Genomic DNA, 27161 nt, shown 5'->3' with positions numbered 1-27161 from the left:
GTGTAGTGCATGATGCAATGCTTGGCACTAATTAGCAAATGGAAAGTATTGTGGAAGTTTTCACAGTCTTCTATGAATGGTGTTTGTCTTAGATTATGTAAACATTGTTTCCTACCTCCTGATGGTAAAAATTTATATGGATTCAAACACAAAAAAAAAAGAGTTAAAAGATGCGGGGAGAAAAAAGCACTTGATAAGAAGCAGATGCATATCTATGGTTAGCTCCAAGGTGAGTTTTCTGGTTTCAGCTTATGACTACAGTTATCCAAAACCTTCACAGAAAGACTCCTGTCTTTTATCATGCAGGGAAGAGCTTCAGATGAAGTTCCTGGTACCATTTATCTGACCTTCAAGAATGAGGAGGAAGGAAGAAGCAGAATCCAGAGCAGTGCCCAGCAAAATGATTCATGCTCCATTCAGTTGCCCTGACAGGCCTTTCAAACCCTTGGCTGCATTTTGCTTATGTAAACAAGAGCTACAACTTAGGTGGAAAGAAGCAGTGTGGTTGACATTTTGACATTCATACTTTTAAAACCTTCTTTGGCTAAGATCAGTAGGAAATCATAACAGCAGTATAATTCAGTGCAAAAGTAGCTGGATTTTGTTCTTTAAAATCCACATCATCTATATATTTCTGATTGTACAGCAGAAGAAAAGGCTTACTTAACTGTTTCTAAATTCAGCTGTGGCCTTTTGGCAACTTCTTGCAATCCTGTTGTTCTCTCTCATTGCCCTGGGTCCCCTGTGGAGAGCCATGGTTCTGAAATGCATATTGCAGCCATGGGAAACCTGCTGAAGGAGGGCAAACTGCAGGGCACTTTCTGTTCAGCCCTCCATTGGGAGAAAAGAAAGGGTGTATTGGTTCTCTTGCATCTCTCTGCTTGTGAAAGTTGCTCTTAATGAATAAGGAGTATAGCCCAGTCTGCCTGTTTTCAAATGGCAAAGACTGCTTTGCTCCATAAATATACTGCTCCCACTATTCACGACTTAAATCACCAATTAACTCTCCCCAGTTAATAAAGAAAAGGAAAATCACTGTCAATTTCATAACCTCATAAATTTTGGTAACAAAGGGGAGGAACAGGATACGACTGAAGCACACCAGGGAGAAAAGCCTTTTTCTGTCCCTCTGAGTTACCACCTTGCCTAGGGGCAGAAGGTATAAGATTAGTCTGTATTTCCATGCCTTATGCTCATACCTAGGATATTTCTGTCTAGCCAAGGACTGTCTTCTCAGACTCTTAATCTAAGGCAGTCACTTGAACCGAAAACTGCAGCCTGGAATCTGTAGCCGAACAGCATACTCATTACTTGTAAAGCTTCACACCCCCTCGTAGTGTCCTTTTGGTGGTGAAGTGTATGCCATCCTTAGAGGAGACCATGAAGGAGTATAACTTACAAGGCAAGAGCTTCTGAATTCAGCATCAGCTTTCATTCATTCCTCTGACAGCAAAGCATCCTGCTGGTGTGTTTGCCAGGTCAGGTTTCTTCTGATGCATTTGCAAGGAGACAGTTCCCACTGGGCTTGATAGTCAAACAATAGTATGGTTAGCCTATCTCGAAAAGTCTTCTTCTCTGGGCACTGTGTGCCAAAGGAGCAGGAGTTCATGGTCCTCATTCTCGTGCCTCTGTCTGTTAAATCAAATGCCAGAAAGTTCAGTTTGCAAAGCTCCACTTCTTGAGCCTCTTAGCCAGTCACTGTGAACTTAGTCTCCACCTCTGGCTGGTCCCTCAGTTCTTCTTCCAAATCTCCAAGCGTGGTAAAGGCCTGCGGTGGTGTTTGGAGATTGCTCCTGTTTGAAGCATCTCCAGCTTTTCCAGAGCATTAGAAAATAGGCTTAAGAAATATGAAATATATTTCACATCCTTTGATATGTTTTCCGTCTTACTTGCTTTGTGATCTACAGCAATACTTTACCTCGGACTCCCATGATGGAGGGCCTTAAATGTTGAGTATTCATCTCCATGTTCTTCTATATCTTTTAAAGAAAATGTACCTTCAAACATTTGTTTCTAAACCAGGTCACAGACACTGAGATTAGCATGCCTAGATTATAGAGGATTTTTTTCTTCACTGACATGTAAACACTATACCCAAAGCTTAAACATGAAGTGCAGCAAAAGTCTGCAAAAACTCTTCTTTTGAGCTTTATTCCCTCTCTAGGTTCCTGAAAAAGTGATTTGCTGGCAATCTGGTGCTTTCTTTCAAATTTCTGTCTCTTTTAAGCAAAACAACAACGACGACAAACCACCACCAAAAAAAAAAGCTTCCTGAGAATGCCAAACAGCTTTTCAGTTAGACTGTCTACTAAAATGAAACATCTCAGTAGTTGATAACACTAGGGAGATGCTGCTGGACGAACGTTCTCAATTTTTTTCTTTTCTTTTTTTTCTTCATCAGCCATTTATCACTAATCTGCACCCTGAAGTTCCCTTACTCCAACTGATAAGCACTAAGATAAACCAAGAAACTTATGTTACGAAATCTTCTATACAGCTTACAAAGCTGCTGCTCTCCCAAGAACATCTCCTCTTTCCTTGGCTTTCTATTCTTTCTGTGTGTCTTAATATGTACTTCTGGGCTCTCAGACTACCAGATCATGACCATTTTTTCTTGTGGTAAATGTCAAGGACATCTTTCACTCTGAGTAACATAATGAGGAAGGGATAGCTTGGTAGTTGATAATAGTGGCCCAGGGCAAAAGCCTCAACTTTATTGCTGAGATTTTAAGAGGAAAAATGACATTAGGAATTGCTTGATTTACAATTTGGGAGGCAGCGGTGGCTTACACTGGCCGAGCTGCTTGTCAAACTACTGTGTAAGCAATATTCTTGATTGCAGCTTTTTAGGATTCATCATAGGGTATATGTTTATACAGAAGCATGAACTGGGTTACAGTTTCAGACTGCAGAGCGTTGCTGACTGAGCACACTGTGCGCAGTGCTGATGCTAAGGGGACACCCACCTTAGCCTGGATCTACCTGTGGGATCTACCTGTCATTTACAGGCAATTTGTAACTCGCATGAGGATGAGAAGCTGCAAGTTGGAGAAAGAAGCACAGTGTAAAACCTGTAGAGGTCAGGCTGCAAGCTCTGCACAGCTCTGCCCCACTGTAGCTTTATTTTGAGTAGTCCCCTACGCCACTTGAAAGTCTAACGTTAATCAGTTCTTCTCTTGGTCACTCTCAAGTTTCTTTCTCAAAGGAAGCATTAGTCAGTAGTTTTATCTCTCAATTTTCTGTTTATTTTTGAGAGAAGTTTTGTAAAGATTCCTCAAGTAATGTTTAGTCTGTTTGCAAAATCTTATATCAACATGCTTTTGAATTTGCCGTGTCATGTAGGGAGACATAACACACTGAGAGTTTCTTTAACAGTGAAAAGCAATATGCCTCTTGGCAGCTTTGCCTCTCCTTTTGTCTCTTTCTAAGCTGGAAAGTGAATTTATTTTGTTAAAGTCAAGAGACATTTAGAGTTACTTAAGGCCTGAGTAGGAGCTGTTGACTGTTGTTCTCTCTCTGTAGCAATTGCATGACTGGTGGAACAGGAGCACTTCATAAAACTAGGTAATTAGTGCTTCCTTAATAAGTTTATTAAGGACTCTGAACCATGTTAGCTTAAAGACAACCCTGAATACTAACCTTATGGCCTGAAGGGATTTCCTCTCATAAGTCATCTGTTAATTTTTTTTTAGCTCCTAAAAATATACATTTTTGTTTTGTATTCTTCCTAGAGATAGCCATTTCTCTGTAGCAAATTTTAAAAATTCAACTAAGCAGAGGGAAATGCAGCCACAAAAGAGTGTTTCAGAGCTTATGTGAATGAAGAACATTTGAACTTCAGAACTGCAATTTTGCTGCAACAAACCGGCTTAGAGTAAGACAAATATTTTCTTCAGCTTGCAACAAGATTAGAGTAATTCAGGTCACATATTCCCCTTCAAAATATATAGTCTGTGAGGGAGCATTGTCAGGAAACTGCAAGTACTTGCAAAAAAGTGTGAGATATCTTGTGTCTGCCTGAATTTGTGTTTATAATAATGATTACTGATTCACTGCTGTGTTAAATGCTGTAGGTCAGGCTAGCTGAATTTTTATTTAGAAGAGTTTGGGCCTACACTAAATGTTTTAGCTTCATATCCTTTGCCCTGTGTATATTTTTTTTGCCTTCTTTTTCTTTTTTTTTTCCTATTATTTCTCTTTCCTGTCTCTTCTTCCAGCAAGATAAGTAACTAATGACCTCTTTGGCCCCAGGTCCCAATGCTGTGGTATGGAACTCTATTCACAAATCCCAAGACCTAGACACATTCTTCTTGTGTGTCTTCTTTTTGGAATGAGAATGTAATAATGTAGCTTGTTTAGCTTTTACTGGTTTTAACAGCAGGCATAAGAAAGCTTTTCTTAGCATTTTTTATATTAACAATCCGTTCTTAATAACCTTGCATTTTCTACAAGACTAAAAATAGTAGTCAGAGCAAGCATCCTTCTGGATTGTATTTGTGGAATTGAACAAATGGTTGATATTACCAGCTGGTAACATATGACACCAGCATTAAAATGCCGGCAGATACTAGCTATAACCCTGTTTTGTGAATGATCACTCTATTATGCTTTCATTGAGTATTCATATACCCTTTTCTGTTAAAATCTCTTATCTCTCACCTTTGATTCAATGCCAGAATTTTTTTATCCTCTTTCTTGCTTACCCATTTTTAAAATGAACCCTACAGCAATAAGACTTAAAAATTCCTGAGGCCTGAAGGCACTGTCAGCCTTCAAACATCATCAAAGCAACAAACTTACCCAAAGGCTCAGCCCAAGCCTTCCCATCAACTGGTTTGGCCAGTACTGATGCCATTTGCAATTCAAGTATAAGCTCATTGAAAAGGAACATTTACTTTAAGTGTTATTGACAGGGGAATACAGAAACAAAAATCAGATTTTGTAGACAAGCCATACATAGACAAAACCCTTTTCAAATTGTTTAGATTGTTTGAGGAATACCTCTAAATGCTTTCTTTTCCTCTGGCTGTTTTAAGGGTTTGTACACCCCGAAAGTAATACCTGTTTACTCCAGGTTTAGTTTATGTACATGTAGAAAATAAATTATGGAGTTTACAAAATACTAAAATCTGTTCATTTGCAGTTGCAGTTCATATTAAAAAGAGTATTGGTGCACCCAAACAGCAGCTGAGTTATAATGTTTGTTAGCAACAGTGAAGCTGTTAGTTTATGAGGTTTCATAAAGCAAATGGTCTCAGCATTTGGTGTCCAGTTGAGTGGGCTGGCCACTGCAAGGTCTAACCACTAAGCGAGCACTAACTCAGCAGTATCAGTGCTGTTTCTTTTCCTGCCTTTTTCTAAATGAGACAGAAGACCCAAAACCTGACTATTTGTGTTTTAAGAAGTCAGTGCCACACAGGGAGTCAGCTGAACATGTTCCTGTCTGTTTAGTTATGACCTGTATAAACAGAACCTTCTTGCAGCTTTGACTGTTAGTTTTGACCATCTCATGCACTAAACTGTTGTACACAATGTGACTTTGTTTGGGACAAAGGAATTAAATCAGGCATGTGTGTGCACGCTATACTGTAGCTTGTAATTCAGATGAAGTATGGACTCATAACAAGTGGGAAATACAGGAATACCAAGTTTGGGCTAATTGTCGATTTGATTAGTTTCAAAGAGGTGGCAAGCTAACATTTTCAGTTTCTTAAACATTAGCTTTTCTTCTGTACATATGGCTGTGGATCTTTTATTTAGATTGTAAAGCTCCTGTTCATACATCTGCAAATTTTAGCCAAGTGAGCAATGCTAGCCAAACTATGCTATGGATCAAACCTCCAAACAAGGTGTTTTGGCATGAGGAAGCATTTTGCTACCAGAGTTAGGTTAGAATCCCATCTGCAGTACTAAACTATGCATCTCCGTGTGATTTCCCTGTAATCCCTTGAATAAGAATGTGTATTTATTGTGGAGCCTCAAAGAGCTTAGTCAGAGCCAAAGGTTTCCAACCTGCTAGATGCTGTGCAGACCTACAATCACTCCTTTGGTCTCTCAGCATCACCCCATCCTTCCCAATAATTTTCCTTCAGGTTATTTAAGCCATACCTTCCTTTGACTCTAAATTGAGTTTGCAGACTTCATGGCAGCTCAGTGGGACAGGATGGGATATCGAGCCGAATACTCAAAACACATAAAAGCACAGACTTGATAGGGACCCTCTTTTGCCATCTCTCCTAGTTTATTTCCATATATCTTCACATGGACGCTTTGTCCAGTTTTCCCCTTCCAAGAGCAATTTCTGATGTTATGTCCAAGCTTATAGCCATGGTATTTCATGCTATGGCAGGGATGGAGCTCTAGCTTTTGAATTTTAGTACAGTGCTGCTACTGTTTCTGCTGAGAGCTTTCTCTTGCAACATGCACTGAAAGGTCAAAAGTTAAAATAAATTTAAAATATGCTCAGGGGAAAATTCACCACACGTACTTGACTGTCAGTGTTTGAGGATTTTTTTCCCCTTTTCTTAGTGCTGAAGCATATTAGAGATTTTTATGGTTTTGAGCATGATCCAGCATTGATACTGTAGCTCTGGAGGAGTGCCAGCAGGGAGTCTTACAGAATATCGAGTTTTATACCATCTTATGTAATGTTTATGCGGGTGGGATATGACATATTGAAATTCAATTTATTGAAATTATTGACATATTCATACTGCCCTGCTGCCAGTGGGGCTGAAATGGCTGTGTTTTGCGGCGTTTCTGCTTGTACAGACATAGACACTCAGGGGAGATAGGTTTGCATTAATTCTTTTGTCTTCTCCTGCACATATCTGCACTAGTGATCTGGTGCCATTACACTAAATGCCTGCATTGTTCAGCCAGAGGCAAGTAAATAAATAAGGGAATGGTTCTAAGTTCTTAAAAATAAAGAAAATTTATTCAGGTTTGTATTACTGGTTAAGGAACCTTCTTTTAGGCAGGGTTTAGTTTCTTTTAATTTCTTTTCAGAAAAGGCAGTATCTATTTCTCTCATTAATCCTTTCATTGCAAAACTCATGTTACAACAATGCACAGAAACCGCTCTACACGAGTTATGTCTTTTTGATTTTATCAGTCTAATTCAATCAATGTGGATCTGTATAAAACTACCTTGTACAATACAGATTTTTTTTCCTGTCTAAAAGATAGAAAGAAAGACATGTTTACTCTGTTGGGGGAAAGTTTTGTGAGAGGACCCGCTCTCCCCAGCCAAAGTAGTACTTGCAGTAAAATTAATAAAAAACCCTGCGTCAACAGAAAACTGTAAGTGAATATAAATGTAGCTTTATTTAAAAAGTCTTTACTGTAGAGGCCATCATTTCTGACAGTTTTCAATAAAGGTTTGAGAAGACTGTCCCTATGTATTGTACTGATATGTCCTTACATGTGGTTTGTTTTGCTCTTACAGCACATGCAGCAAGGAAATAATCATAACTGAATCTGTTAATGTATAAAGGAAAGATATGCCCCTACTAGGGAGGGCATTTGAATTCTGAAGGGCTGTTATGACATTTACTTCCTTTACTTTTTTTTTCTGTATGCAGGATTCTCAGGTGTTTGTGGCACATCTGTTTTTAACATCATTACATAACATGTTTGTGTTTAAAAAATATTGCAGGTTTTTTCCTTAAAACTTCAAAAATCCTTTACTGGATTCAGCTTTTGTGTTAACAGGATTATAAAGTTAAAAAAAATATTTAGGCAATATTGCAGTTGAACTAGACTGAAGAACTTTTACACGTTTATTGTGCCTTAGAAATTTGGCAATTTAACAAGCCTACCCTAAGTGTTTTCTTAAGCTCATCACAGTGTCTATAATCAATTTAGCAAGAAGACACTTAGCCCGTGCTTTGAAAGATCCATACATAAATATTGCCATGTCATTCTACTGGTTGGAATTTTATTACTTGCTGAATGATTGCTACTCATTTTTTGCCAGTATAATCAATAAAAGTGACACTGAGAAATCTGATCTTCCTCTTCTGCAGGCCAGCTTTGGGTGGTCTTCTTACATCATCTTTTCGGCAGCACCAGGAGTCCTTGGCAGCTGAAAGAGAAAGACGGCGTCAGGAGAGAGAAGAAAGGTTGCAAAGGATAGAGCGTGAAGAAAGAAACAAATTCAAGTAGGACCCAAATTTACTCACAGTGTCTTACTTTAAATATGTGATAGACTGGTAAATCATTGAGAAATTCAATTGCAAAATAATTGAAGTGATGAATAGTTTGTCTCTGTAGATACCTTTCTTGATCTAAGTATCTTAAGAACTGACAGATTACACACATCATGAATTTTGGCATTCAAGAAATAAGGATTTATTTTTTTTAAAAGCAGCTATGTATTTCCCAATTATACTGTCTGGGTATCTACAGAGGCTTGTTTTTATTAGCTAAAATACTCACCAAATTATAATCTCAGTGAGGCATGGAGTTTTGAAGGTGAAACAGTGGGACAAAGGTATCAAAGGCAGAAGGGACAGCACTGAAACATCTTTTTACTTTTGTGTTATGCAAAGTAAAAAGGATTTGCTGTCTCAGGCTGTGTGGTAGCATTTTTTAATGAGTTTTTCCTACTTTTCTGAACATGTATCTCTTCCTTCTGGACCAGAAACTGACAGAAAGCAATTATCAAAATTATTGTTCAAACCATGGCCAGACAAAGGCTACAGCTGAGTTTAGGACTCACATCTGAGAAATGTTTTTTATGATGTGGGATCCCAGGGTATGCTGCCTGAGAATAGTAAGAGACAAGGCCCCTTATCCTCTTAAATCCATGCCTGGAAATCTCCACACAGACGTTAGCAAAGACTGCAGTGGGCTAAGGATAGATATGGAGTCTATACCTGAAACGGTTTGCCTACAGTCTGAAGAGTATACGCTAAGAAATCAATTTTTTTTCCTCATAGACAGGAGTAAAAAGTAAACATATTTTTAATAAATAAGGACATAATGTAATAACCTAAAGAATGGTAAGATAAATGTTTTGTAGCCTTCAAATTGGTAGTTATGGAAAAGATGGCACTGGGTTTCATGTGAGCTTGTTTATTAGTATGCAGGATTGTTTTCACTGTAATCATCTCTTCAGTAAGAAGTGGAAACAGGCTGTGATTCTGTGAATTTGGAAAGAGGAGTAACTTATGAGTGGTTGGTTGGTTGATTGATATTCTCCTGGCTCCAGAAGATAGCTAGTTTAGAAGGAAATGAGAGGCAGAGGGAAGGTGGAAGAGCACCATAATAGGATCTTTGGCAGCCAACAGCTACCCAAGTTCTCCTGAAACAGAAACAATAAGGTCTCAGTCTTCAAGCCTCTTCCAAAAACTCTCCCTCTAAGTGGTATCATCAGGCTGCAGCAGGGTGCCATGGACAGCCAACATGATCTTTCAAAAAAGAAGCTCCCAAACCAAAAAAGCCAACAGGGCATTTGGCAGATTGACCTGTTTGAATAACAGATCTGCACATTTCAGTAGAGGTTGGCTACAGTAGTTGTTCTGTCACTAAAAGAGCATCCTTAAAGTCAGGGAGAAAAAAATAAAAATATACATTTTCATCCCATTATTTCAGAGTCAGAAACCGGTTAACTAAACAACATATTTAAGAGGATTTTTAAATGCCCAGTGTTTTCATCTTCCAGATTTGAGTTCTGTGACCAGGGGGTCTCCAAAGCCACCAAACTTTGCAGACAGACAGCATCCCACAGTTGATTAAACAGTCTGGCAGGAGGAGGACAAAGCCACAGCAAGCAGTCACGGACAGTTTCATAAGAGTTCTTGGGATTGCATTATCATATCATCAGTCTGGCTAGAAACCCAGACTCCGAAGATGTATTTTTGATTAAAAATAGCACTTGCAATTCACAGTCTTTAAACTCGTGAGCAGTACTGGATTTACCATCATGACTCATTTGTTATCTCATTCTTTCCAATTCTGCCTTGAGAACATTGCACTAGGTTCTGGCATCATCATCGACAAATTGAGGATAATTTAAAGGAGAGCATCACCAGTTGTGAAAGAGCTGGAGTATTAGGAGAGATGCTAAAGAGCTTCATAAGCTATTGCTATCTAAAGGAATGCTTTCCAGATCAAACTTTTTTCTCAGTAGAAGGACAATTGTACCCATTGCATATATAGAGCAATAAGTCCTAAAATTCAATGAGCGTTCTTCAGCTGTAGGAAAGGGTGAAAGTTTTCAGAGGGCAAAGAGTAACGTTAAAATTTGCCTGCTGAAGATTTCCTAAAATACTCTGAAAATATGATAAAAGTATAACCAGTTCAGGATTTAAAGCATGTGGAGATAGCCTGAAACAGTAATCTGTGTTCCCTGTTAATGGACTTTTGAAGACCACTTAGAAGCAGATGTTTGATAGCTATTGGTATAGTAAATGATAAGTAATTCACTCAATTACACAATATATAGAGGAAAAAATAGTGTTTATTTATAAAAGGGGTCGTTCTGAAAATCTTTCTGGTACTCGCAAGTTACTGTGAAAGAATCTAACAGATAAAGTGAAGGTCTCAACAATTTTGTCTACCAGATTCAACAAAATATTAAAAATATATTGTAAGGAACTCTCTTGCTGTGGTATCAAGGCAGGCTGGGCATTTACTAGGTTCTGCTGTCCGAGTTAAATTTGCATCTACATTTGTGGATGTGGCAGGCCTGCCTGAAATCATAGTGCTCAAGCATCCAGCAAAGTTGACTTGGCAAAAGCTAAATATATGGGTTACTTGAGTTGCTGCGGGAGCAGCAGCTGACATAAAAGTTTTGTATCTAAAACTCAGGGTGAAAAAATGAAGTGAAAAGTTGATATCTGTCCAATAATCCTGCACACACTTTCTATGAACAAAGAGTTGTCCTACTCTGTAAAGCCAGTTTGCTGTTCTGTTTCCAACTGTAGCAGCTAAAACACACTAAGGAAAGGTGCCTGCTAAGGAAGGCTGATAAACAGTATGCTCCCTGCCTTGGTCTAGCCTGCCAGGTGCTGCAGTCACTCTTTTGGGGCATTCTAAGATGGAGCAAATGTGGAATGGTTTAATTGCCACTGATGTGCCTGCTCATTATGGATAAGTGTCTAATTTCAGACACCAGGTTTCAAAGCATGCTTCAAGTTTTTCAGTTCTTGAGGTTTTTATATAATTACTTTTAATGACCTTCCAAACTGCGTATTTGGTGTCACATATCTGGGGTGTATTCATAGATAAGTGTACACACACATTTTTCAGCCATTTTTGCAAAACCAAACTTTTTTTGTTAACAACAGCCCTTGTTGCATCTGACCAGCTTGTTTGTACTGCTCTTGGTTTCTGTACTTATACTTCTACTACTTACCTTTTTCTTCTGTTTCTGCTGCAATTTACTGTAATTCTCTTTCTAGCCGCGATTATTTAGACAAAAGAGAAGAACTAAGACAAGCCAGAGAAGAGAGGTTTGTATATAGTGCATCCATCCTTCCCTTTGGTTGTTTGCACTTTACTATATTCTTTACTGTGGATCTGTCATGTATTTACATTTTTTATTCTTCTTGCACAGAACACTTTTATTCCAAAAGACTTCTAAAAGAAAGAAGTTGTTAAATTAAAGAGGAGAATTAAGTCCAGCTGTAAGCACAGCAATAAATGAAGAGCAGTGGGACTGGAATGCATAAGAATGATTGATTATCTTTTATCTATTTGTGTGGGAAATAAACTTATCCCATTTGCCTCAGAAATTTGCCCAAATTTCGTAGCGTTGTAAATTGAATAAGCCTATCTTTCTCACTCAGTGGGTCGCAAGCTTTCTGGAGGGTCAGAAAAGGCAACTGAGGATAAAGGAAATTGGGGTCACAAGCATTGCAAGACTGCAGTGACCGATGGAAACGGTTCTGACCCACTCCCAGCATATTTTTATCTTTCAGAGCCCTAAACATCAGCGATTAAATTACGAAGTTTAGCAGTGTTTGTCATTGGGACATTGCTTTAGTTTTATTTAAATAGCATATTTAAAGGGACTGAGGGTTTGGAGGTTTTTTTCAGTTTTTTTAAATTCAATTAAATAGTTTAGAAACTCTGGGCTAGGGTCGGAACTTTGTGCTTATGAAAGCACATTTTTCAAGGAATACTCAATTAAAGACCTTTGCCTTTCAGTAGCTTCATCTCTACCTCTGCTAGTAATTACATCCTGGAGGGAGCACTTGTTTTTACCTGGAAAATATGCAAGTTACTGTACAAATAGGAGATGAAAAATCATCCAGAGTGTTTCAGTTCTGCTTGTATGGTCCTCTGGAAATTATTCTCTGGAGATACTTTTGGACTGTCAAGAATTGGAATTACGTTATCAAAATAAGAGAGCAGCCATCTCAGAAATCATTGTGTTGCTGTATTTTGGGGGTTTTTTTATTGGTTACTTTTGTGGGTTTTTTTCACAAAATCATCAGACAGGAGATAGTTCTTTTCTGCAGACTGAAGTCTTATCTATTGTGGCTGAAGTAGCTAATAGTAAAACATTATTTTGACATCTCTAAGAGTAAGAAAAGGTGGATGGCCTTTCCTTTGTCCTTTCAGTCAAAACAGTTACAGATAGTTTACAGCATTTTCTGAAATGAAAGGCGTCTGAGCACACAAGCATCAAACACTGATCTGAGCGGAGTAAAACCTTTTTCAGCAAGCATGCTCATAGCAAGATTTGAAATAAGTTAGAAGCAAGTTGTCCAGAACTTTCACGTTGTCAGGGAACATACCAAGTGGAGTATTTTTGCGGAAGTGTTCACCAGCAGTGCATCACTGCTCTGCAATCTGAGACAATTTCACTAGTCATTAGGAATGTTTCTTCATCCTTAGGGCTCTTTTGAACTAGAATGTTAAACTGTCGGTTCTTACTCATAAAGAGGAAAGGCATATATTTGATTTGATGGCACATAAATATCAGAGAAACCTGCAAGTGAAGTCTTGCACCAGTAGTCCATTACATTGGCATTATGTAACTACTTTTTTAATAAATACCTTTGCACAAATGAAGTTTCAATTCCTATAGGAAGTTGCATGTTGACTTGTTTTAGGAGAGTGTATAGACTGTAAGAAAATCCTATAGTTAAGGTGCCTAAAATCCTAGTTAAAAACTGGTTTGTATGTTACCTCTATATCAGTTCTTGCTGTTCTATGGTTTGAGGCCTTTTTACTTTGCTTGGCTAGGTGTCTTCTAGTGGTAATTAAAAAATAAAACCAGGAAAGGTGAGCTCCCAAGTCCTCTCTAGTGTGAGGTACAGCTCAAATACTCTCCACCTCATTACTTTGTTAGTACATAAACATTTTAAGTTGCCCTCAGGGTATTGCTCAGAGATTTGAGAACTCATAATGATAATTTCATCTACTTGGAAGATAAGTGCAGTGTCACATTCATTAGGAATACCACATGGATAGCCCACAGACTTTTGGATTATTGTCTATAGAGAAAAGTCAGCAGAGGTGTGATGATGTCTGAAGGTTTCCATGATTTAAAGGAATATGGCAGCATATGCAGAGACAATGTGTCAATCCTAAAGCAGAGGGATGGTAACTCATCCTTTCAACTCCTTCAGCATTGGACCTTGCATATTTGATGCTGGCATTCATTCACTGTTAAGATATTGGTCAGAAACAAAAAATAACCTAAATAATGTAATTTATCAAGTGTGAAGTGTTAATAAGGATTCTTGAATGATTTTTTTATTTCTCAGTTAAATTGCTATATCTGATTATTAGGGTTCCCATTTGATAACTAGTTATGCTGATGTACTGCCATTGGAGTTGCTGTTCTGGTTCCCTTTTTTTCTTTCAGTGTAACAATCAGATACATTTTGAGAAGGCACTTCTTGATGATAGTCCTCTGCCTCCTCTGCCTTGCTGATTGACTGTGCAGCACACAGCTACAGAACCTAAAATGTTAAAACAGCTGAAAAAGAGCACCCCCCATTACAGAAGAATCCATCCAGATCTTTGTTGTAGTCTGTTGGCAAACTGCAACCCCCACCTCAGCAGCAACCAGCTGGGCTGTACCTGTTTGATTTAAGTGATCAGTTGGAATGGCTCTTCATGAGTCCGAAGCCCCATCTCTACTTGTGAGGAGGCGGAACGTGTAAGGGACCAATGTTAAAAGGAATAGTGGCCTCATGAACTGTAACAACACATCACATTGATGTGAAAGGTTTTCTCCTCTTTTGAAAAGGCAAAATTCAGTCTCGAGAATTGGCTTCATGTTAGAACTGTAAACAGTTCCTATTTTATAACCATACAAGTATGTAGCTTGTTATATTTTCATCCAGAGTCTGTAGGGGTTCTTTTTCTTGTAGAATTTGTTCAAAGCCTGTGCATACCTCTGGAGGAATAAAAGAAAATGAGTTTGTTCTTCATTATTGCTGTTTGCAATAAAGCAAATTGCCTCTGAAAACGCAAGGACTGCTCTTCAAAGACGCATTTCTATCCTCGATATGGATGTTTGCAAATGTGCATGTGTGTGTGGCTACCATATGTATTAAGCATGTTTGTTACCACATGTGGCTGACTTCTTTACCCTGCCTGCTTTTTAGTGCACCCTCGTACACTAACTCGGGCTGTCAGTGAGGCAGAAGGGGGGAGGAGAGGTGTTCCCTGTTATGAAGTGTTTACAACAGTGGGTTATAGGAGGATGACCACAGTGTTTCAGGGACATAAGTAGTAGTCTTAATTAACCTGTTTAACAGTTCACTTCTGGGTCAGGCAAACAGTCTAAAGCCTGATCCAGCTGTATTCATAAATTTATTCCTTAGCAAATAATGGTGGATAAAATTAGCACACATCTGGAAGAGGCACATATTTCAAAGTTATTTTGGTCAAAATGTATAAAGCACACTATGAAGAATATGATTGGTAGCTGGTCTTAATAAACAGTTAGTGAGTTCTGCCTGCCTAAAATGCAAAACAGATGTATCTTTGTTCTTTAAAAGTGACTTTGATGAATAAACTACATGTGACGTCAGGTACAAGCTATTGGATGTCTGAGTCCGGCAGAGAAATTTTTTAGAATAAAAAAAAGAAAACTTTCCATTGTAGGCTCTGGAGAGAACAAAGTGAATTCCAGTGCATTGCTCTCAGAGCAAATAGAAGCAGGTTCAGAGTCTTTAGATAGTCAATCCAAACGTTTATTATTGGTGTTATTTTCAAGTAGATTGGTTTTTGTCTGCTGCACTCTCCTCTCCTTACAGCAAGTCTCGGACTGGCAATTTGCATCAGTATTAAGGGGCTCTTGGTTTGGAGGCTTTTTGTCTTCTTTTGTTTTTTTTCCCTCCCGTTTTAGTTTTGGAAGAGGGAGGGCTGAGAGGAGGAGGAGGAGAAGGAGGAGGAGGAGGAGAGTGAAAAGCAGGACAGACAAATGCTTCCAAAAGGGGAAGGACTATGCAGACAAAATACTATATCTAAAGGTTCTTTAACTCTGCTGGTTTTTGCTTTTGTATTGTAATGAGAAATTTAATGTTTTTCAGGGCAATAGTCTTTACTTTGGTGTGCACTTTTTGGCAGATTGAGCAGGCAGGCAGTTTAATGCTATACCCCTTGTGTCAGGAAGTCAGCTCATTCTCTGCAGGTGTTTCATCCATAAACAAACATCAGCCACAGATTTCTTTTTCTTTACGGAAACCCTTTGGAATTTAACTTTCAGATACAAATACTTGGAGAAGTTGGCAGCAGAGGAGTATGAGAAGGAGCTGAAGAGTCGGAGTGTAAGCCGAGGCAGAAGTGAGCTGTCCTTGAACCTGAGATCTCCTTCAGCTCCATCCTCACCTGTACCCAAGTGTGTCAGCCCAGCATCCATAGAGTCCCAGGAAGAGCTGAAGACCCCTTCCACCCCTTGTGGGACCCCTCAGCCCTCAGAAGGTAAGTGGAAAGGAGAGCAGAGGAAAAAATGGTGGGTTTATCACAGTTTCTCTTGTGATAGTCGTGATTTTTGAAGCTTGAGTGCAAGAATATAATCTATGAGGTGCCAAAGTAAAGGGTCTTACATTGTTTCATCCTGTCTTCCTAAATTTCTTTCTTTTTTTGCGTTGATTCAGATGTCATTTAATCTGAATACTCTGCTAGTTGTTGCTATGATTAATACTATCATTCTGTTGCTATTAGAATAGAATAATTAGAAAATACAGAATACAGAGGGTCTTAATTTTAGCTTCATGTTCCTTATATATTAGAAGTTACTGAATGCTAGACAAACAGTATTCCTGCCAAGGGATTTTGCTTATGCGGATTCTCTGAAAGAAATGCAACAGATGAATGCCAAGATTATAGTAACCTTCCAGGAGAGCACAGGCTGAATGGGACAAACAGAAAAGGTCTTGAATTGAAGGCAGGGGAAGTGTGTTGATTATTTTTAACACCAAGAAAGCTCTTAAAGTTGTAGCACAAGTCATAAAGGACTTAAAAGAAACCACAGACAATTAGCAAAAAGGAAAGTATAACTAGTGTTTGCACGGTTGGTTTGCTGTCATATAATTTATTGGTGTACAGAGCAATGTTTTTTGCGTGTGCACGTCATTCTGCCACTTGCATCATATACCTCTCCTTCAGTTCTCAAAAAAAACACCCACCGTACAGATTTATATTTGCACCACATGATGTTGCATTAACACTGGGAGCTAGAATGCATGTTGAGGGTAAATTGTCACCATCATTCATTTTTATTTGATTTGATTTCCTGCTACACGCTATTGGTGACTAATGCATTTGTAACTTGCACTGCTTATTTTTATTGAGTGTTATGGCTGGTAGCATGCTATAAAGCAAGGCAATTTAAGAAAAAGTTACAAATACTGAATGTTGCATACGTTTATCCTCACTGTACTAAGTAGGTGAAGTTTATTTTATTTAGTCTTATATATTTTCCCAATTTTACTCCCCAGTTTTCTTGTTTGGAACCTTAAGAGTCTCAGTGGAATAATTTCAACCTAAAAAACATGAATATTTTCCTCCAATTCTGATAGTCAGAAACATCCAAACACGCATTTTATTTCAGTGCAATATTGCTTTTAGAGCAAATAAGCTGGATTTTTCCACCATTAGGATTTCAGAGCTGGGTAGGGAGCAAGTATCTCTTTTATGATGATTATTTTAACATATTTCTCCTGGAAGCATTAAAAAAAATTGCAGCATGAAATGGAGCAGCACAATCCATTTGGAGAATACATTAAGAGCAGGTGTACAGGGCAACTTCAGGCAGCCAGAATATGGCAAAGCCATCAACACATGGGTAGATAGGACATCTCTACTAAACTCCTGGCAATATCTGTAGGCATTGGAGAGCAGCACCTGGCAGCCTGGCAAATGGGCCATAAGGAGAGTATATGGATGGGGCAGGGTAGACTTCCAGCAGCTGCAGGCAGATAGCCAGGACAGAACCAGAACAGGGGCCTGAAATCTACATACTTCAGTGGAATCTCTCATGGAGAATGAGTGTTTCTTCAGGCCTACCAAAAGTATTGGAAAGGTCATAGGAAGTAATGAGCATGTGGGCAGGGCACTTCAGCTGGAAGTGGTCAGATTATTGGATATCAGCCAATGGCTGGCAGGATTAATATAGACTTTGTGCCATGGCCTCTATTCTATTATCTGACTTCACTATGCTCCATAATGAATTAAAATCTCAATTTTACTGTCCTTAGGAAGTGTTTTGAGTCTGACTTCACAGACAGAGAAACTGAAGCATTAACTTGCATAAGCCAGTTGTAGAAAAGCTGAAATAGAGCCATCGACAAAAGTCAGATTATTTGCACCCCAAGCAGTTGCTTTGAAGATGGGTCATCTTCCCAAGCAAGGATGAAACTGCAGAAGGAAAACACTTCCTTGTTTTTGTGCATAGGATGCTTCAAAGACTCTGCAAGACCAGTGTTAAATGATGTGTGATATTCATCTGCAGAATTCAGAACCTGAAGTTTAAGGGAAAGTGTGTTCATCTACTAGCAAAACAATAACGGATTTTCAAAGTCAGATTTATTTTATTCGATTTATGCTGAAGTATCCTATGGCCATCCACTATCTACTGATCTTAAGAAGGAAATAGATTCTGTCTGTGGAACTTTGTCTCACACTGTGAAGCGTCTCTGTGTCATTAACCAATATAAAAATCTGGACTTACTGAGCTGAAGTGTTTTCTCACATAAAACAATTGGTTCCACTAAAGTAATCAAGTCTTGTAAGACTTGTCCTTGTAAAACTTGGGGTATGGCATTTAGAGGAAATGAAGGCAGTCCCATAACTGCAAACAGAACTTAGTATTTTTTTTCAGAGCAGGTACTTACTCTTTTGTAATTTTATTGGAGAATATTTTATGAAGTGTGCATATGCAGTAAAGGAGAAGCAACAATAACTGAGACATCTCTGAAGTCACTTCACAAAGAAATTGCAGGTGAACCCTTCTCTGAGAAGAGCAGGTTTTTTAGCATTTGAGGAAGTAAGCAGGCCAACCTAAGTGCACATGGTGGCCAGCAGGAGATCTTCTGAACATACTGGTAGCTGAGCAAGGTTCAAATACTGCCCAAAGCATGACTAGTGACAGCCTTTCTGCAGATGGGGAAGCACCAGAGCATGAGAACACAGTGGGGCCAATGCAGCTCCAGTTGTAGAGCCAAAGGAACTGGGATACAGAAAGTCAGAGGAGGACTGTAGAGGTGGAGAACAAAGAAGGATCGTTTCTGACTGCATCAAGAAAGAGCCAGTTCCCTACTCTTGATCACTCTGCACTAGTTCTTACCATCACAAAGAATGGGAGGAAAAGATTAGAGTGGGGGTGGAGAAAGACAGGAGTCCCTGCAGAATTCAGAGGAAGAGGAATCCTATGCCAGAGGAACTGAAGGGAGACAAGAACCAAGACCTTACACGATGCCCGAGCAATTGAACCACGGGGTCTTGGGTAGGCATAGCATCTTCAGACTTACTGTATGTGTCCTCGAGAGACACTTGAGTCTCACAGCTCCAAATAGGAAGCAGAGAAAATAGATGAGGATGTTGTTGCCTAATCAATTACCCTAACAGGGGATTAGATGTGGGCCCAGAGGGATATTTATTCTCTTGGAGGGTTAAGGTCTTATCAGCAGGATACAACATCTTGTGTCTGCTTTAAAGTATTAAAGGAAACAAGTATTAAAGGAAATGTCCATGTCCTTTATGTTCATTATAAGTTCTTAGCCATGCTTTTCAGAAGGGAACAGCTTGCTATCTTTTATGACCTCTCACTCAAAAGAAGGCTGTCACCAACATCTGATCACATCATAGCAGATCAGGTTGCTAACATTTAATGTGACCAAGTCTTGAAAATGTCAGAAGATGGAGATTACACTGTCTCTCAAAACAACAAAATTTTTACACATTCATTGAGGGACTTGGTTACTGTCTCTTTTAGTGATGAAGTTATACAGCTTCTCTGGGAGATTTCATTCTTCAAAAAGGTCATCACATTTTTTTCCAATAATACATTTTTAGAGATTAAATTCTGGTGGAAAAAAAGAAGTAGGAAAATGACTCAAAAATTGATCCTGAAAGCCATGTTCAGTTTTTCTGCTCCTGATTAATCCGTTTGCAAATAACACTCTGCTTATTTAAAAACCTCAGATTTGTCATTTGTTTTAATGGGTGCAGGGAGTGGAGCTAAGCCTTAAGAAAAATGTTAAAAACAGTATATGCAAGTGAAAAGAGATTACCTCTCCTACTGAATCTGACAATCCCAGTTTAGGTTTTAAGAACTGTGTATGCGTAAGAATTGCAGTTTAAAAAAAATATGTATATATATATATATATATATATATATATATATGTACCTGTTGCTTATTAAGGTATCATGCTTCTTAACATCTCAGGCACACCTTCTTTGCTGTTGTTGCTTTTTGATATGACCGTGCTTGCTTCCCTGAATCTTTGTGTTCTCCACCAGCAGAAGTCTGCAGAGAGGGGACAGAAGCTGGTCTCTTATTTATCTCTCTTGCCACCTGTAAGGTTAGCACTTAGTGTTTTCTCTGGTGTGAAAATGGACCCAGTAGACACAGGACTGAAAGTTTGAGCTCATTTCAAATAGGCCACCATGAAGCATTCACTAAGAATTGTATTTTTTAACTTCTTTAGAAGTTCTCACTAATATCACCACAATGGATTATATTGATGGAAATGCAAGTGATGGGACACATGTCTGGTTTGCTGGCTTTTTTCTCCTGATAGTGTTTACTGACAGATTTGATTTTTGCAATGCTTTTTAAGGGAAGTGCTACCGGACTTAGGTTACTATTTATAAGTGATTTGAGTTATAGGTGGATTGTTTGATGTTATCCCTAAAGAGAGAGAGGCTGTCAAAATGAGTGTCAACATACCCTTGTTTTGTTCTAGAAGTGCTTAGATTTTGGTACTTCTTGAACTCGAAAGAGCAGTATATTGCTCTTTACTCTTTGTTATGTATTAGGTTCTGATAAATTACTGCATCTTTCTGGTATGTGTGGAATATTCCTTCTTAGAAGAGTATCCAGAATTCTTTCGAACATTCTAATTTTATCAAGCATCTTACATCTCCCCTGACTTTTTCCTATTGAATCTTTAGCATAGCTTCATGATGACAAAGGTACAATAAGCCTTAGCAGTCCTGGCCGCATTTTAGTCAGCTTCTTTCTCCACCTGAGCTGCTGGAGTTGACAGTTATTGCATGACAGTCTTTGTTTTTAGAGAATATTCTGATTATTATGATTATTCGTGGATTAATTGGTGACATTTCTATGTATGCACAATTGCAGCATGGCCAGCTGAGAGTCTTTCATGCTACCATACCATGTTAATTCCAGGAACTCCTGGAGGATTCCTAAGCTTCCATCTCAGTTATGTTCAAATCTTGGTTTGACTTTAAAAGTGCTCTTGTACTGTGCCTACACATTGACAGCTGTGGTGAGAAACACACCGCTGGGATTTGGAGTGTTTGCCAACTTCTTGAGAGCCTTCTATAATTTTGATTCTCTCCTAAGGAGTGCCCAGGGTACAGTCATAGGTACAGTACATTTAGAGAAACAAGACGTGCAGAGGTGCTTGCATATCTAATTTTAGACTGTTAGATGCTCTCTGTGTAGAAAAGACAGAAAGTTAAGCTTCTAATTGGGAGTGTTTTAAAACATCTTAGAGGGATTTGAGTGAGTGTGGACTATATATTAAATATACTGTGTGTACATTTCCTTTATATAAATGTATTATATATGCATGTAGAGTTATTTTTCTAACTACACTTTTAAAATCAATTGTGGAAGTGTAGAAGCTTAGCTCCAGTGAAGTCAGAGACAAAAAAATTATTTGCAGTTTTTTACCCTTAAATTATATGAAATTAAGTGAAATAGCATGGTACTGAAGATGCCTTACTGAAAGCTAGTTTAAAAACATATGTGTTATTTTAAAGATAGGCACAGGTATTGTTACAAATCACTATTCTATGTGTGGGTTTCTCAGAAAATAGGATAGTCATGCAACATTAAGCAGGCTTAGGAAAGCATTGTGACCTTCATTATTTTGGCTATCGAATATTATAAGGAAAAATAGTTAACAGAGGGACAAAACAAGTATGACTTGATGATTATAGTTCAGCCACCCAAAACAAGATTTAGTACACAGGGAATTTGGGAAGTATGCAGAACTAACATGCATGCCCATTTTTGCCATTCTTTGCATGGCCATTTCGGTTTTCAAAAAATTGTGAGCTGCTTGATGTGAATATGTGTGGATGCTCTTCAGTTTCTTTGAAGCATGCAGAGAATATTTGCATGTGAAAATCTGCTATTATAGCTAAAAACCCTAAAGGTGAATGAATTAATCTCACTGTCAGTGATAAAGCAGGGAAAAAGAAACCAAGTGTACTATCAACAGGGTTTGCTGTGTGCCAACTGATAAAAAGCTCATCGTGTGCCATATGCCAACCAACTATAAACTGAATCTGTGCCATATGCCAAGCAGCTGGAAACTTTGTGCAGTTTTGAAGTGGCTATTCTGAAGTAAATGTGCATGAAAAAACATATGGTTTTTGTCAGCCAAATGTGTGACAGTGCCATTTCAAGACTGTGACATTCAACTGTGTTATTAAAACTAATATTTATATTTTTTTTGTTGAAGTGTTCCTCATCAGGTGAAAAAAGAATTCTTCCAGAACCCACAGAAAATACAATCAAAAGCCACAGTCTACCTCCTTTTTGTTTTTCAAAAGATCTCTTCTTTTCTGGCTCTGTCTAGGCACTGAGTTGTCAATCTCATGCTCAGGTGGGATGCCCATTTTCTACTGGTTTGTTCAAATCCTTGTGTGAGTCCAACACTGCAGCTGTGGAAGTATGTATAAAAAATAGTGGGCTGGCTCCAGACAGCAAGTGAGGGGGTTTGCCAGGCCACTTTCACGAGCAATGCTGTCGTCACACACTGTTCATCAGTTGGGTGCTACCAATGCTGTGGACTTGCTTTTTATTTTCTTTCCATAAGGCACTTGTACAACTCTCATGTCACTCTCGCTTAGAGGGGTGAGCCTGAGACAACTCTGTTGTTAAGTGAATCTCTTTCTCCCATTGTTCTCTCCGCCAGTGAGTGCCAGTGAACCCGAACCAGAGACAGAGACAGAACCAGAACCAGAACCAGAACCAGAGCAGGAGGCTGAGGCTGAGGCCAAGCAGGGAACGGAGACATCCAAGGAAATAGAGGCTACAGAGGTGGGACCAGAGAGTGAGGTGGAGCAAGGACCAGAGAGAGAGCCAGAAGAAAGTGCAATACTCAGTGAAAAAGAGAGGCAGAATGAGGAAGTGAATGAAAAAGACAACTGCTCTGCATCCAGTATATCCTCAGCAAGCAGCACTTTAGAGAGGGAAGAGAGAGAGGACAAGTTAACCAGTGACAATGAAACTGGTAAAGTGAAACTTTTTCGATAATGAAGGGTTTCTGGTGGAAAAAAAATGTTAAATTAGCAGCTCTGATCTTGTGTTAATTACCTAATAAACCTTTGCACCTATATAAGACTTTCTTCACCATGGCCAAGTCTTGTCTACTCTCTGCTTGGACATCCACAGACTTTATTGGGGTTTCTGTGTTTGAGGGACAATAGGGCCTTGATGAAATTGTTTTCCTAAATTCGAGACTATTTTCTTATCCTAAGATTAATATATTAACTACTGAATCACCGTTGCAGCAACTTACATCTCCAGCTCCTATAGAATTTAGTTGGATTTTCTACACATAAATCAATGAAACAAGGGGCTGTGCTAACATGATTTGTTATGAGAGGCCAAATACCTTTTCTTATCCTTTTAGTGGAAGAGGAAGAGCAGTGAGGGCTGGGATGTTTGCTCCTTTCCTTGAGTTCTTCTGTCATGGTTAGGCTTCAGATGGCTGAGAGAGATACCCAGGAGCTGCTGAAGATAAGTCTGGGCTGTGGCCATCTTTTGCTCATGTGGAGGAGGCACGTGAAATATACCTTGTCTGTAAAAGACTAGTTCTGTTGTGATGAAGGATTCTGGTCAGATACACCATCAGATACCTCTAAAGGCGCAGCCTGGAAAACACCTTAAGAACCAACTTTCTGCCCAGAGAGATAATAATAACCAGAGTTTGTCATGCAGCCCAGGCAGGGAGGGAATAAAAGGCAGGGTTTGACTTTTTTGATCACTCTTTTCCCTTTTTAATAGGGAGTTAAAGGAATGTAATGTAATTAGGGCATTTAGTTCCCAAGTTTTCCTCAGACTCAACAATGGAGGACCTTGTCCTAAGTTCTCTAAATTCTAGATAAGAAAACAGGATGTGCTTCAAAGTGTGAAATAGTCTTGCTCTTTCCTGAAAGAAGAGGGATAACTCTGAATCACAAGGCATACCTCACAGAGATAAACTGTCAGATTGAACTGTTTGTGTTTAAACTTGTCACTTTTTTTTCTGGGAAGCATTCATGAATTTTGTCCTCAATTTAATACCTAATTTCTTTTCAACCAGGACCAATATAAAGTTAATTAATTATACTAATTTAAATTAGTAAACTGTACTCATAAAAGATGCAGATGGGTATATCGGTAGGAAAGGCAGGGGAGGTATGAGAGATGAAGGATGTTGTTACACTGTGGTGTAGTCCAAGGTAGTCCAAGTGCAAATAAGGGAGAACAGGTTGCAGGTTTTTTCTCCTCATTTTATCTGTTACCAACCTCTTACCTCAATTTAAAGTCCTTATGTACTTTTTGTTAAAAGCTAAGAAATTTACTCTGTTATTCAAAAATAAAGATCTTGAAATTGACCTACATTACCAGTAGACCTAAGATTTATTCTGTAGTGCTATGCAGGAGGTCTCATGTGGTGAATTGTTTGCTCTCTAGTAGATGAGGAGATTTGGAAAGCAAACGAGAGCACTTTCTCCAGCAGTTCTGACATTCCCAACAAGCAGTTTGCCATTTATGAGGTGGCTCGTTGGTTCTGCCCAGATGCATTAAGGACGAAGGAATAAAGCCCTTAGTGCAGGCTCCTCCTTCATTAGCCATCCTGACGAATTTGGCTTCCAACAGGCCTTGTTTCTCCAATGGTATTTCAAAGTTATACCTGTGGAGAGGAGGGCAGAAGAAGCCACCAAGGTAGCAAGAGTCTTCACAGCAGTGATCATTGATCAGCTAGGACAGATGGAGTTGGACTTGGGGAACCCAAATTAGAGATTGTGTCTGGGGGAATTTTGATGAGCAGCTTTGCAAAGAGATTAAATCTTGGAGGATCCCATCTGGTGATGCAGGATTTGTAGAGAGGATCTTTGGAGCAATCATGAACATCTTTGAAGGAAAGGCTGGGAATAGGGGGAAATCCTCTGTGAGGGCACAGCTGGGTAGAGTCTGTGGTGTGGGGAAGGAGTTGTCTAGTCATGTTGTCTAGTGAAACTACCTCAGAGATAAACCTAAGAGACTACCTCAGGTGACAAGTTTTGATAAGAAAGCAATTCCATGGATAAAGTCCGAAGAAAAATGAGCAGGTAATGGAAGCAGTCAAGCCACCTGCAGGAAAGTAGGTTGTATCCATTGTTGAAAAAAGTCTTTCTTTTGTCTGGGGTTAAACATCTGAACCCATTTTAAAACGTTGTTTAGAGGTTGATCTGAATAGAGATGAGAGTCATTGCTGTCCATGCACTTTGTGCTGTGAGGCCCTACACTTTAATATGGTGTTATTTTAAGGGAGTTGGGGGTAGGGGGGAGTTGTGGGGCCCTGGATGTAGATCTCACCAAGAGGACACCTTCTCAGAGCACAGGATGTAGATTTTGTGGTAAGAAAGCCACTCTGTTGACAAAAGAAGCTGTAAAAGATGTTTAAAACACTAAAGTATTGAAAAAGGTGGGAGCATATGTGGAGAAACAAAGATAAAATGGAAGTTAAAGAAAAAGGGTAACTGACAGATAAAAAGGAAAATCTTTAACCACAAGGACCCAAAAGGAAGGCAGGCTAGCAATCAAACTAAAATGATAAAAATTATCATTTAATAAACATTAAATTTATGAAATTATCATTTCATAAACAGTGTTTATGAAAAATGTATTAATAAAATGTGTAAAGACTATGGGGAACAGAAGGAATTCCATACTAGAAAGACAGTAAGTGTGAAGAATTATTTTTGTTCATGTTTAATCACTTCAACTGATGCTCACTGGAAAATGAAGCACCATAATTTTTAGACACATTATCCACATTGGTTAGCAGTATTATATTCAAGGAAATGTAGTCACAGAGACGCTTACATCATATATTTTTACAGTTTGACCACTATAATTTGTTATTTATGGTGCTGTCTCAAACATGGTATTTTGCATATTATTGGTGAGAAAAGCCGCAGTCAGAAAGATGAAGCTTTATTACAGTGACATGTTAAATGATTGTGATGTGGGAAGGCCATTAGTCTTTCAACACCATTCTATAACAGGGAGGGTAACAGTGGCTGATTTGAAAATATTATATGAAGGTTCTCATATTATAAAGAACTTCGAAAATCTTGCTCATGCTTATATTCACTGAGTTACCCTGACAGCTGTACCCTGGGTATGCAGCCTACTTTGCAATTCCAATATTCTGTGTTGTAAAGATGGCCCAGGTGCCCAGGTACCTCAGCCAGGGGGTCTGAGGACCAGCCAGGTCAGAAAGCTCTCCTCCCCTAGCCAGCAGGGTGGGAAGAAAAACAAGCAGCTGCGTGTCGACCTTGACATCAGGCAGGGAAGATCTCTTTCATCTGGAAATTTTCCTGGGGTGGTTCTAGTTTATGGCCAGGTGAAGAGTACAATGATAACCTATTTTGTGTCGTTGTTATGATATTTAAGCCCCATTCTAGAATACTAAATGTTATGAGAAATGTAAAATGAGCTGGGGTATTAAGTACAAAGTGAAACCTGACAGATTTCAGGGGAAACCTGAACATTCAAATTCTGAGAGTTATATAGTCCCTTGCGAGCTACACATTATTCTCTACTCCCATTCCTTTTTTTGAGAATTACTTCCAACCCCTCAAGATCAAGCCATATATCAGCACAGTCACTTATTTCAAAATTTTCACAGTAACTTCTTGCCCAGTTTCAGACTAATTGTACATTTGTCCTCCAAGTAATTTTTTTTGGTGGGTTGAAGTGTGTTCTTGGTGCTCTGACTTCTTTCCCTTGACTCTTCCCATCTCTGTGTGTGTAATTGCAGGCCCATGGTCACAGACCGTTCAGGATGCTGGTGTGAATGAGCAGTGCAGCAACATCCTCAACAACAAGCGGTTTATGTTGGACATGCTGTATGCGCATAACAAAAAGCCCAAGGATGAAGAGGAGAAGGAGCTGGAGGCGAAGGAGGAAAAGAAGGAGACGGAGGAAAGTGAGGAGTCACTTACTAGCCTAGCCAGTAGGATCTCTATTCTTCAGGCCACCAAGCAGGCCAAAGATGAAAGTGTCAAAAAGATGGAGATTGGAAATCTGGACAACCAAGGCAGTGTGAAAGCCTTTGCAGAAAAATTCAACAGTGGTGAGCTGGCTAAGGGGACAGCTGGGCCTGAAGATGAAATCAGTGAACAGGTCCCCGAGAAAACACCAGCACAGCCAAAGAAGGAATCTGATTACATCTGGGATCAGCTCATGGCTAATCCTAGAGAACTGAAAATCAAAGACATGGATTTTACA

At 39.0% G+C, this 27161-nt stretch overlaps 1 protein-coding gene across 1 annotated transcript in view; it reads left to right on the top strand.

The window, feature by feature from the left end:
* Window positions 1–27161, top strand: part of FHOD3 (formin homology 2 domain containing 3) — a 383569-nt gene that overhangs the window by 296089 nt on the left and 60319 nt on the right. The window contains 5 exon segments of the mRNA XM_027680405.1: window positions 8028–8162; window positions 11409–11459; window positions 15680–15894; window positions 22591–22908; window positions 26692–27159. Coding sequence (XP_027536206.1) covers window positions 8028–8162; window positions 11409–11459; window positions 15680–15894; window positions 22591–22908; window positions 26692–27159 — 1187 coding nt within the window.

Source organism: Neopelma chrysocephalum, unplaced genomic scaffold (assembly GCF_003984885.1).
Source record: "Neopelma chrysocephalum unplaced genomic scaffold, ASM398488v2 Primary Assembly neopelma1_22b, whole genome shotgun sequence".
In the NCBI taxonomy this organism is placed as follows: domain Eukaryota; kingdom Metazoa; phylum Chordata; class Aves; order Passeriformes; family Pipridae; genus Neopelma; species Neopelma chrysocephalum.
The sequence above is the reverse complement of the archived record's forward strand: the minus strand, read 5'-3'. Positions and strand labels throughout refer to the sequence as shown.